Source organism: Dermacentor silvarum, chromosome 11 (genome assembly GCF_013339745.2).
Source record: "Dermacentor silvarum isolate Dsil-2018 chromosome 11, BIME_Dsil_1.4, whole genome shotgun sequence".
NCBI lineage: Eukaryota > Metazoa > Arthropoda > Arachnida > Ixodida > Ixodidae > Dermacentor > Dermacentor silvarum.
This window is the reverse complement of record NC_051164.1, coordinates 82,225,543-82,238,509: the sequence shown is the minus strand read 5'-3', so window position 1 is coordinate 82,238,509 and position 12,967 is coordinate 82,225,543. Positions and strand designations below refer to the sequence as shown.

Below are 12,967 nucleotides of genomic sequence, written 5' to 3'. Positions count from 1 at the left end.
CGTAACATTTGAAAAACATTCACTCGCGGTGTAGGGAATGTACAAATGTGCCGCGATACTATAACCAGCAAATACTACATAAACGGACGCTTCGACGGCGGCAGAAAATCCGATCGAGACCGGGAAACAGCAGCAGTGGATAATGGGATGATGGAGGGGAAGCCAATCGTGGAACTGTATATCGAACACCAAAGAATGAAATCAAAAGAGAGAAGTTTTATTATACTTGAAAGTGCTGCAGCACTGCGGTTCGAACTCACATGAGGGTATATGATTCTCTGAACTTCATATATAGTGAGAAAAATTGCCCATGACTACTCATTCGTAGCGTCTGGCAATGGCACTGAAACTTTTGAGCGTGTTCTGTTCTAATGTTCTCTTTCTGGGGTTTTACGTGCCAAAACCAGTTCTGATTATGAGGCACGCCGTAGTGGAGGGCTCCAAATTAATTTTGACCACCTGGGGTTCTTTAACGTGCACTACAACGCAAGCACAAGGGAGTTTTTGCATTTCACCTCAATCGAAATGGGGCCGCCGCGGCCGGGATTCTGTTCTAATGTCCAAGTGCCCGCACAGAGGTGAATAATGGTGTAGTTACTCTGTCGAATGCCCTGAAGTTTAGGGGAATACTAACGAGAAACACTAAATTAGTTTATAGACTGATAAAGTCTGTTCAAAACTGTCTATTCAAAACTGTCTTCACGGTAATATCAACCTATCGATAAATATCGTATCAACCTATCGGTAATATCGGATCAACCTATCGGTAATAGGTTGATCATTAGAATAGAAAATGAAGGTAAGAGTTCTCATCTTTTTTTATATATATCTCGCTGAAAACCCCAGCGCCGGTACGTCACTGTGACGTCACGGGTTTCAAAGTGTCTTTCAGTATTTGCGCCACTTTAGCCAAGTAAATGTTCTTGAAACTTGCTAAGGCCAGCTCTGGCGTGCTTTTAGAACACAATGTAGTCCGTTTTTTGCTGAAAGAAAATTAAAAGCGTCTGAGCAGGCGGGCTCAAAATCCATGACGTCACGCCGATCTGGCGCGGGAACTCCAAGGCAGCGTTGGTGCCCGTCTTTCGCTTTAGCATACTTTACCGAACCTCTTCACACAGTATTATAAGAGCGACATTTTTGGTGCTTAACGAAGTTAACTAGTACAGCTCACACAATTTTGTTCTTCTTTAAATATAGCGTAGGAAATAGACAAATGAATCAGCGGTGGCAAATAGCAAAAGACGGCTGGAGCTATAATACATGCAGTTAGCACGACGACAGTATACAGAGCGACCGCAGGGCTCCAAGTTCCATAACTTCCGTTGTATACACCTTCTCACGCAACTCTCTTAATGGTGACAATCGTCAAACTGTTCTAAACTGAATCACGTTATCTATGTGATTCCTAATGGTGGACAATTAACCAAACTCAGTGCTGCAGCAGAGAAATAATACGGCAAGCTGTCTCTTTTGCGTCACGTGACTTCAAACAGAAGGCGGACGTGGAGAAAGATGTGCGACAGCGGCGGGCGATTTCGGCGATCAGAATCGAGGCTCTCTTTTATTGCGATAGCAATTGTACTAAAGCTCGAGGCGCACTTGCGCCATCGCCGTTGTCGTGCTGTTCTGCTATTGACAACGCCTGCGCGCAGAAAATTAGCAGACCTCCAGAGGGTCTTCTGGCATGGGCTGGCCAGAGGTTTTCGCCGCCTTTGTTCCAAAAGCGGCGAAAACGAGTGGACGCGCGTTCACGTTCCGCTCAGTCGATTCTATATATACCGCCTTCGCGTGACGTAGCGCTCAACCAGCCAATCAGCTCGTCGGATTTTGCTCCACCAGCCAATCAGCGCGCGCCTGACAGCCGACAGACGATACCGTCGCCGAAAGTGAAGTTCGTCGCAGACTACGTCCCCATGGCAACGATCTGGCATCCGCTGCAACAGCTCTGTGCGCGCACACACTTTACAGCGTTCGTGCTGAGCAGCTGTGTGCATATCTGCGCCGTGGTGAACGTCAAGCCAAATTTATGTAATAATTTACTTTGACGCTAAACAAATGCCGACGGTTTTCCTTCGGTATATCATCTCGTGCGCCATTAAGGATGCGACATCTGCAACGCCGCTGGCGCGCTCATCACGCCGGCGTTCTGAGACGCCTTCAGTGCAACGCTTTCAATGCTTCGCCTTCGAGTGAAACTGACAATTTTTTTAGCGATTCCGTTCGCAGCTTTTAATTCTACTGCGGGGCGTCTCTGCCGGGCACACTGTAAAATAATTAACACCCTTAAAAGTGAAAAAAGGGTGTAAATTCACCCTTTTTAAATTTCATAAATTCACCCTAAAAGCTCACACTCTTACACTCAAAAATGGTGTGAGTTATGGACACATTTACACCCTTTTATTGCGATAGCAATTATATGGACACTCAAAAGCAGATTTCTGCCGTCGGCGTCGCCGTCGCCGTGAGGTTCCGTATGACGTCAATGGAGATGAAATCGTCGCCGCGCGCCGAACGCTGTATGTGCGAGTGAAAGGGCGCGAGGGGCGCGCGCTCTCACGGGGAGCGAACGCACGGCGGAGAACAAACGCGCGTTCAGCGCCGTGCTCCCTTAAGGGCTGAAGAAGTAATCGTCTCTTTCCTCCTTTACAATCACCATATATGTAGAGCAAACGCGCCTTCTTCCGATGCGCGAGAGGCCATGGGGTAGGGAAGGGAGGCGACGTTTAGCTGCGGCACCAAGTGCCTATTTATATCAGAGGCTCCGGCAACAGTCACCAACGCCGCACGCATTTTGAACGAACGCGGGCAAAACGCCGACGGCGTCGACAACAGTTCTGCGTGTTGCCGGTGCTGCTGCATGTCCAAGTTTATACAGCTGATAAAGCTAATATCATTACTCCGTATAGCTCTCTACCAATTTGCTATCGCAATTGATGCTTCGCCTTTCAGGTGAAACTGCGACAATTTTTTAACTTTTAGGGGCGTAAATTAATTTACAGTGTATGTGCCAGTGACTATAGATCAGGCGCTCGTAAAGCGCAATCAAAGTACTTAAAATCTGCAGAGATGTGAGTTGATGTTCCACATATGTTCCTGCGTTGTGTAAAGTACTGTATGTAAAACTGTAGCCAGATCAGCAATGCATTTGACTTAACATGTTTAGTCTGTATATCTTGAAACTGGTTCTAAGCACGAAGTTTCAAGCACAATGCAATACTACAAGCACCGGTTTGACTTCCATTCTGTGGTTGGAACATTATACCTAACGAGTATAAGTATAATTAAAAAAGTTAATTAGTAAAACTTTATTCATTATCTAATACTAGTGCCGCACAGCAGTCGACTTTCTCAATCGTATTTGGTTACTAGAAAGATGAGTTAGCATGAAAGTGTCGCCTCAGAATAAATTGTAACTGCGCTCAGTGACTCTGGGTGTCTTGGTGGATACTGGCATCGGTGTATCTTGTATCTTAACATGTACGATACATCGTACGATGTATCGAAAATACAGATACTGATACACGTCTTGCTGAATGCATCACGATACAGATACAAGATAACCCAAAGAGTAACTTCAGATAGTATCTAAGATACATGTAATTTCGATACTTCCCACCCTGGCTGACAGGTGAACACACAACACACACAAGGCTGTGACGTTTCCCTTCCTGTTTCACACAAAATTCTAAACTCCAGAATGTAACGATTCCTTTCACTCCATTCTATTTACTTCGTATCGTCCACCGTTCACGGCCGGCCGACCCGGGTGATCACGTGGGCGGAACACGCCGCTTGGACCACTGACGAAGCGCGAAAAGTTCTGGCAATGTAATGTAATCATTACATTATCCCGGCCCAAATGGTTATATTCCGACATGCTGTCCAACATAATTTCAAACTTTCCTCGTCAGCTAGCTCTTTTTTGCTTGACGTTTAACGGTATGAACACACTGTTCAAAGAACCACATACGGTGCTGGTCCGATGCATCTTGACTCTGTCTGTAACCCGAGCTTAAAATAAATTATTGCGTCATTTAAATTATGCGCAGAGATATACAATGCGATTCGTTTCATTGACACGCGAAAGCGACATGTTTCAAAATCTCGCAGTTGTAAGCACGAAAAACGGGCAAGTGCATCTGTAACCACTCCTCATTTAGCGAGTGGAACGCGTCGTCTGCTACGCGTTCTAAAAATAGCGTGCGCGTTTTGTACTCACAGCGGTACCGAACATAAGAGAGCGCACTCTCAGTAGAAGTCAACAAAGAGAAACTCCGAAACACAACACCGAATTACAAAATCACAGCATTCAACGCGTTTAGCCCAGAAGCACGTTGTGGCTGCGCGCCGCAAACTGTCAAATACATATGCAACGCGTGTTCTGAAACTCCACCGCGCGTAACTCAGTGGTTGGGGAAAGGGCGAGGGTAGGGATATGACCGGTAGAAATCAAAAGTGCGACGCTTACCGCAATTCCCGCGCGCCGGGAATCTCCGTATCGCACTGATCCGCGCAGTGATGCAGCAAACACTTTCACGAACCGACGGTCAACAGTCCCACACCAACTCACGCCCGAAAAAAAAAAGAAAACAAATCACGGCAGAGGCACGACGCAGCTGCGAAAGCACAGTACACCAAACGCTGTCGACGCCGCAAGCATCTCTGTCGGAGGCGGCAGCTGTAGCGAACCGCCGCGCCGAGCGCCTCTCGAGAAACAGCGCAAAAACAACAAACGCTTCCTGCGCTTCCCGAATTCCCCCGCTCCGCCGAACGCGATCAGCGTGTCGACGAGTACTACGACGCGAAATCGGCGTCGTTTTGCCTCGTTTTGTTATTTAGCCGACGGAACCGCGCTTTTTCTTCCGTGTTTGCTAGCTAAAAGTGTGGGGAAAAAGATGAAGTGAAGCGGCCAGCATGCTACGTTTAACGCTTACCGTCATGCTAGTCGCTGCTCCACGGCGACTCGGCGAACCCGGCGGAGTGCGGCGGCGTTCGTAACCCATCGGGTGGCGGCGGCGGCGGGATCACATGGAAGCGACCTGTCAGCCAGGCGTCCGCACGCGATCGCGAATGCAAGCCGCTGCATAGGGAGAGAGCGCGACGGCCCGGCTGGCGGTGGCTGTGCTGCCTGCTTCTCCGCACACTCCGCGGGCAAAGCATCACTGACCATGCGCGGCGGGATTAGTTGGCCAACGGCTCCAGAGATGGCGGCACAATACACAACTCCCCCCCCACCCTTCTCTTTCAAAACGGTGGCTGGCGTGTCTTTTTTGCGAAAATTGCGCGCGTATGACAGTCACTGGCCATTTGTGCGCTCGTTGCACAAGTGGCCGCGAGGGGCGCTAGTTTATAAAGGCGAAGCTTTGCATCATGCGAGAATTTTGTTGCCTGAATTATCGTAGAAAGTTTATAGCAAATAAAAGTGTGTTTCTCAAATTTGTGTCAGTGACAGTTTGGAATCTGCCACTGAGATATGAGCTTAAAGTTATCGACAAATGGTGGCGGTAAAGGACAGCGCAACTCGTGTCGGCTGCTCAAGCAGACGACAAAAATTGCGCGACCTTATTCTGCCTTTCTTTCTTACTTTAAAATAATAAACACTGTGGTTTGACGAGCCAGAACTACGATCTGAATATGAGGCACGTCGTAATGAGAACTCCGGATTATATTTGACAAACTGGGATTCTCCAAAGTTCACCTAAATCTAAGTACGTGAACGCTTTTTTAGCGACGCAACGCCCTAACCACTGGACTACCGCAGCAGGTCCTTCTTTCTTTCTTTCTTTCTTTCTTTCTTTCTTTCTTTCTTTCTTTCTTTCTTTCTTTCTTTCTTTCTTTCTTCCTTTGTATATCGACATTCGAAATCTGTCTAGCAAAATAGATTAATTAATATTGTGAATAAGGAAAATCACAATGAAAGACGCTTTGCAAATAGATAAAGTAACGGGGAGGGGTTGTAGTGGACAGACCGCATTGAGCATCGTGAACGAGTCGAAGTATCTAGTACCAGTTTTTCCATGATGCGGTGTTCCGGAAAGTAGCGTTGTGTAGTTATAGTTTCGTTTTCCACGGCGTAAATCAGCACACTCTTGTGGGTTTCGTGAATAATTACGCACGGGTTCTAAAACCGAATGATGATGATGATAATGATCTCATCATTGTCACTGTGGCACATTCCCACTAAGGGGAATATGCCAGCTGGAGTCGAACGGTGCAGACAAAGTTCTATTGGAAGTTGGTACAGAATTTCAAAGCTCAATACTTCAAACCAAACAGAAAATAATAAAGAGTGTGATTTAAGAGAAGATTCGTAAACGGTATGCTTGAAGTACTCTGTGTGCGAATATACGACTACATTGTTGCAGTTTTACGAGGTCTGCAAACTGAAAGAACAGAATCCCCTCTCACTCAAGTGCCTTTCCTCCAAGACAGACAGACAGACCTTGCGGCAACCATAGATAGTATAGTGAACTAAAATATCTCCTAGTGGCGCGACCACTTCCGCTGGAGAGGCCCTCGAAGGGAAGAAAGATGCGGCGGCGCTGTAGACGGCCGCACTTGAAAGCGATTCAGCTTTCGGCCGTCGCGCTGTTACGACAACCACTTCGTCCGGCGTTTTCGGCGGGTGAAGTTTACCGCCACGAAGTAATGCACGACTAGCAAGCGACAAATGTTTTTGCTTCTGGTTTTTATTCTTTGCCACTTCGTTATGCATATGGAAACATTCAAATACTGTCGCTTGCGCGTGTTGTAGTTGTGGAATCGTCTGGTATAGAGAGACATAGCAGCAATACTTCACATTTCGCAGTTGTATTCGTTGCAGTTTGCCTGGCTTATTATCGACACTGTTTTTTATACGAACGTGCAAACCGTAAAATGAGTATTTGCGAACGCTTACCGCGATTTTCGAGAGCGGCTGAGCTGGATAGCCGACTGCAATATGCAGGGTGTCCGAACTATCGTGCACCAAGATTTAAAAATATGCAGATGCCACGTAGCGGGACAGAAACAATGTAATGTTGTTTGCCGTCGCCTGAAGATACCCAGATTTTTTTGCATTCCGCCTAATTACATAATTAGTCTTAATTAATCAACTTCTCAAATATATTACAATGAGATGAAAAGTGTCAATGAGAAAATTGAAGAGCAACATGAAAAACTCCCGAGACAGGTTTCTGGTGCTCAATACGTGCTACATAAGAGTGTTTTTTCGAGCGTGAAAGAAGCCCGCGAACACATGCAAAATTGCCGCGCGACTGGCCGCTCGAGGCACTTTGCGTGTATATGCTGGTAGAGTTATGAACAATTCATAAACAGCAAAGTTGTGATATAGCACAACAATGCACCTTTATTTACACAATATGCTCGCTTTTCAGTCGACCACTGTCCAACGGCTTGGTATAATTACCCTCATAAGCGACTAAGCTTCAAGTGCTGGTGCGACTTTCTCCGCGCTGCATCACGAGACTTGTTTAATAATAATAGTATATGGGATTATACGTGCCAAAACGACCATCTGATTCTCAGACACGCCGCAGTGGACTCCGGATTAATTTGAAGCACCTGGGGCTCTTTAACGTGCACCTAAATCCAAGTACACGGGTGTTTTCCGCATTTCGCCTCCATCGAAATGCGGCCGCGGTGGCCGGGATTTGATCCCGCGACCTCGTGCTCACAGCCCAACACCGTAACCACTGAGGAACCACGGCGGGTGAGACTTGTTTACCCTTTAATATAAAAGTGTAGCAAGCGTTGGGGTACCCCTCGGAATTGTAACTTCAGCTTCATTGACCATGTGGACATAATGCCTCAAGATAAAATGCGGCTCGAAGTGCAGTTCACAAACAGCTCAATCAGGGTACAGCGGCTTGTGAAGCCTGTGGAGATTTCGCTGCCAAACAAGCCTTTGGTTCAACAAGGCTGATTCTTGAGCTAGTTGGTACGGTTTCCTTATATTGGCAAAACCTTTAGCGCAATTCAAAAAAGACAGGGACGTGACAGAGACAAAGGATAGCGCTGTTCTGTGTCTCTGTCACGTCCCTGGCTTTATTTAATTGCGCTAACGGCTTTGCCAATATGAGGAAGCCTTTGGTGTTCATCTTTCGGAGCCTTAAAAAGCGATAACTTGCGCTCCTGGGCTGTTGCTGCATAGCCAGTTGCGCAGCCTGGCGCGTAACAGTAGTTTAACCGCCGCTGGGCGGCATCAGAAACACTGACGCAGAAAAAGGCGCGAAAGAAGCGACGTTCCGCGACGACGACATCGAAAAACAACGTGCAGACGCAGAAGCGGCGCACACTCGCTTCAAGTGCGGGCGACGACAGCGCCGCCGCTACTTTCTTTCAAAGCGGGTACATGATGGGTACAGGATCGACCTTGGCGGGTACGCGACGCGCAATAAGATGCGCCTCCGCTCGGCCCACTGTAAAACATTCTAGTATACTGTACCTCTAGTAGTCCGCTACCTTGAAGTAATATATATATAATATATTGTGAGCGCTATTTGTGTATATCGTCGTCGTCATTTGTACATACGACTCATCATCATATTTTGTCTCGTGCGGCGCTTCGTCTCTGACTCGGGCGGCTGCTCGGAAATAAAGGCATCGCATATATATATATATATATATATATATATATATATATATATATATATATATATATATATATATATATATATATATATATATAGGGTGTTTCAGCGAACACTTTCAAAATTTATTTAAGGTTGCCTGTGGCAGATAGACCAATTCTAGTTAATGAGCTGGTCTCTACTCGAAGAGGCGGACATTAATTCGCAGGATGACACCAGTTTCGAGATATTAATTCCCAAACTTTGCGGAGAAATGCATTGGCGTTCCAGTTAATTTTGTGCTTCAATGCAAAAAGCGACGTTTTGTTAAGAACCTAACTGGAAACTGGTGTCATCGCGAGAATTCGTTCCAAGTGAATTGCCTTGCGAACTCCACGGCTACAATTTGTAAATTGCAATATGGGCCATCAGGTAATTAGTTTAAAACTGAATTAGTGAATTTCTGTTCATTATTCGATTATGCATTTCAATTTCTTGTGCAAGTAATGTGCGCCTGTTCGAGTAGACCAGCTCATGAACTAGAATTGTGCTATCTGCCACAGGCAACCTTTAAGAATTTTTGAAAGTGTTCGCTGAAACACCCTGTATATATATACGCTCGTTAAGCTCTCCCATCCTCCCTAGCTATACCTCTACCACGTGACCGGCTTTCCACACTTCAGACACACACATTTTCTTTTTCGCTTCGACACTCCTACTGCTAACGCATTAAAAATGCATATATACACGTTCTTGTAAACCTTGCTTTTGCTTTGTTCTCTGCACTTGAACAAAGGAAAGAAAGAAAATGCGCGAATGTATGGTGCTGCATGCTCATTTCATCCCAAGCTGTATAAGCTGACGCTCATTATCATTTGCATTTTGAGCGTTTCGGCATCCGTCATAGACCTGCCGGGCCTTCGAACGTACCTTAGTCGCGAAAACGTCCTCTCGACGTCACAGCCACCGCTCGCAATGCGGAGCAGCGTCAGCGCTACGTTCCGTTCTGAAAGCATATCACACCGCCAATTTGCATACATACGACGCGCGGTAAATTCGCTGCGATGCGCCATTGTGGCATTAGAGCATGTGAACACGGCTACCCAGCGAGCAACAAGCTATCATTTACGCGAGGCCGGCAGGCGCTGAATATATACGCCGGCTTTCGCTTGAATATTAAGCGAAAAGAAAGCATATATTATAGCTTTGATTATTTGTGCTAATATGATACACAAGTTGCTCACACAAGGAGGAGAGCGTTCTTTGGTTTCGTCACACCTTCATTTAGTCTTAACCTTTACGAAATACCGTAACATTGAGGAGAATTATACGGTTTAACCGAACTCTCCTAAAACTTCTTGGGGGGGGGGGGGGGGGGGGTGAAAAAAGCTTACCCGAAAAAAATTTACCCGAAAAATATGCGATGCACTAACTTCGCCACGAAATATTGAGGTGTTCATGAAAGATACATAAAAGCAGACAAGCAGATTCAAATAAAAATGTCATTGTGTATACGCGTAGTTTGTCATGAATAATAAGTTCTACAAGGCACTCCTTCAACGTCTTCACGAAGAAGATGTGAGCGTAGTTAATATATTATGCCGCGTGGCACACTGCGCGGAAAAAAAAACCAGTTAGACAGTTATAATACATGTCCATCAACGAATTGATATTGACACATGCATATTGCGTGTTTCTTCTGGACGATGCGCGCGGGCGCCCAGACGAAGAAGACGAACTGCGCTTCTCGAACGCGTGTCGGTGTTGCAGGAATAGCAAACAATAACACACATTTTAATTACATGCCGTGCTATTGAAATGAAAAAAAAAACAAAAAAAAAAACAAGCATACTATAGAGTCAGGGGGCGGAAACTCCCTATACCTCCCTTAAGACACTCGGTCCCATGCTGATACTAAAGCCGATACGCGGTGGCAGCGCCGCTTCCACCACTGGCGGTTGCCGGATATTGTACTGTAAATAATTCCCAAACAAAACAATGCCTCCATGACGTCACTGATGAGTTCAGAAGGTAGAGGGAGAGGGCGCGCAACGTAGAGTAGGAGGGTTGCCTCGGAAGCCCTCCTTCCCCACCTCGCATGCAAGCGGGCTATGTTCGTGCTCTCCTGCAGGTCCGTTGGCCACGCAGCGACACTGGCCAAATCGCGAAGCAGAACCCACTGAAGTGTTTAGGAAGCGGTTTTTTTTTTTTTTTTTTTTTTTTTTTTGCTGCGTTTACCTTGCTAGCTTCCATTCATGTTTTTTAAATCACTGGGGCATCGCTCGTACACACCAGCGCCAAGCAATTAAAATGAGAAATGTTTATATAGCAAGCCGTCGTTACCTACCAATATTCGCTGTTAAAATGTTACATTTCGTCATTTCGTGAAAGTAGCCGCTTTGAAATTCCTAACTTGTGGTGAAGCTTAGTGCTACGGTTCAACTAGTCCGCAGATCACAGCAAAAGAAAACTTCCTGGCACCATCACTTCGTTGCTTTTGTGTTGTGAAGTGGATCAACTAAAGCCAGCAGATTTCTCAGTCCGCCAAAACTCAACACAATTAAAAGTCGAACGTTTTCATTTCATTCACACGTTTCGTACTGGAACAAGACTGACCTCCGCGCAGCGCGAAAGTATCAATGTGTAGAAAAAAATTTTCATTCACAACGGAAATTAGTACATAACAAGTGAACACAGATTCCAGAAGATCCAAACCAATGCGAAAATTATTAACCACCATGTCTGTATCTTTCTTTCTTTTTAACCTTAGCTGTGCATGTCAACAAAGTAAAGAGTGAAGAAAAAATGTATAGCCCGGCAAACACGTACTCAAGCCCTTCATTACAAGTGTTTCACGGGCAGCAGATGGGCTGCCGTCATGACGAATGAGTCGAGCGACACTGCTCCTATGTCAGTCCACTCAGGCTCGCACAGAACTGGTTTACTCATGCAAAATGAACACCCGTTCGGAAAATAGAGTGAAATACTTGTGCTTACCCGTGGTCATTAGGAAACCTGAAAAACTTCGCGGAACGGGAAATCCCGGTGTTGGAACACCACACAGCCACACAAGACATGCGATGTCGCGACTTAGCCATCTTCGTCTAATGCTTGGTTGGCCTGGTTTCCTGCGTCTTCCGTTTCTTGCACGCTTGGTCAAGATTATCTGTCTTATCTTTCCCATCTTCATACTTGGGACGAACACCGAAGCAGGTGACCGAGCGCGATCTGACTTGTGATATCGCTGAGCGAGTGGCAAGGGTGAGCCGAGGCAAGCTCGACGGACGCACGCAGAGAACCACTTCCCGAGCTTCGCCCGATTTAAAACTAACAAAAAATAATAAAATAATAACTTAGGATGTCCGGAAAGCGCTAGGAGCAGCGCATGATCCTTGAAACTGAAACTAGCACTCGCCTTCCGGGAGTTGCTACAGTTTCGCTAGTTATGTAGACAATAGCACTACATCTCATTTTAATTTTACATGAGAATGCGCTTGCTTCACGGGCCGACGTTTTCTGATTCCTCGATGAAAGTGGCTCATTAAAGAAGCGTCAAAGTGATGCGACTATGAATGCTTGTATTAATAAATATATTCATTAATTTAATTTACATCTTGCTTTGCGGCTAGGGATGTGAGGACTTGAAAATAAAAACCGAGAATTTTGTGAAAGAACTGTTTTTGGTTGTTGTTTTTTTCCCAGGGCATAAAAAGCCAGAAAAGAAAGGGTCTATATTTACCCAGTAAACTGGAGTGCATTGACTTATGCAATAGTCAGATTAGTATCGCTTTGTGAGTACAAACATTTAGGCGACCGATTATTAAGGCGAAAGCCTTAGGGGTCTATGTTGGCGGTGACCTTGCAGTGAACTTGGCGAAACTGCGCCGTGACGAAAAATGGCCGACGCCGCAAACAGTAAAATCACGTGTGAAAATGCTCGGGATGACGTCACATTTCTCAGATATATTCCTGTAAACAAAGTAAGTTAGTGGCTTTGAAAAGAAAATTTGGCAAATTTCGGTCTCGGTGGGAATCGAACCCGGACCTCCGCGGTACGAGACGATCGAGCACGCTTCCCTGAAGCTACGGCTGCTTTTCTTTTCTTTTTTGTTCTCACGTGTTATTTATTGCATCATGTATATACGAGAAAAATACTATACGCGATAAACGTGCAGGCACTAGCAAAAACATGTCGTATTCATGGCCTAGAAAGGACCTATAAATCACGTTGAGCCCATCATGCATACACAAAACTAAAAGTAGTATAAGTTGCTTGTCGTTGCCACAGCTGCTCCACGGTTGCGGCTTTCTAAAGGTGTGCCTATATTGCGTGCCTGACTGCACACGTCACGTGGTCATACAGACGCGTTCGTGCCACTGCTCGTGCGGTCGTCGTC

At 45.8% G+C, this 12,967-nt stretch overlaps 1 protein-coding gene across 3 annotated transcripts in view; it reads right to left on the bottom strand.

Moving 5' to 3' along the window:
- Nucleotides 1-11,772, bottom strand: part of LOC119433103 (ceramide phosphoethanolamine synthase) — a 111,973-nt gene extending 100,201 nt beyond the window's left edge. The window contains exon 1 of one of the 3 annotated variants that reach the window (XM_049658619.1): nucleotides 11,568-11,772. In XM_049658619.1, coding sequence (XP_049514576.1) covers nucleotides 11,568-11,760 — 193 coding nt within the window. In that variant the 5' untranslated portion in view covers nucleotides 11,761-11,772. Of the gene's footprint in view, nucleotides 1-4,934; nucleotides 5,123-11,567 lie in introns of those variants that run through there. The other 2 variants (XM_049658620.1, XM_037700247.2) reach the window with 2 other exon arrangements.
- Between the last annotated feature and the right edge of the window lie 1,195 nt (nucleotides 11,773-12,967).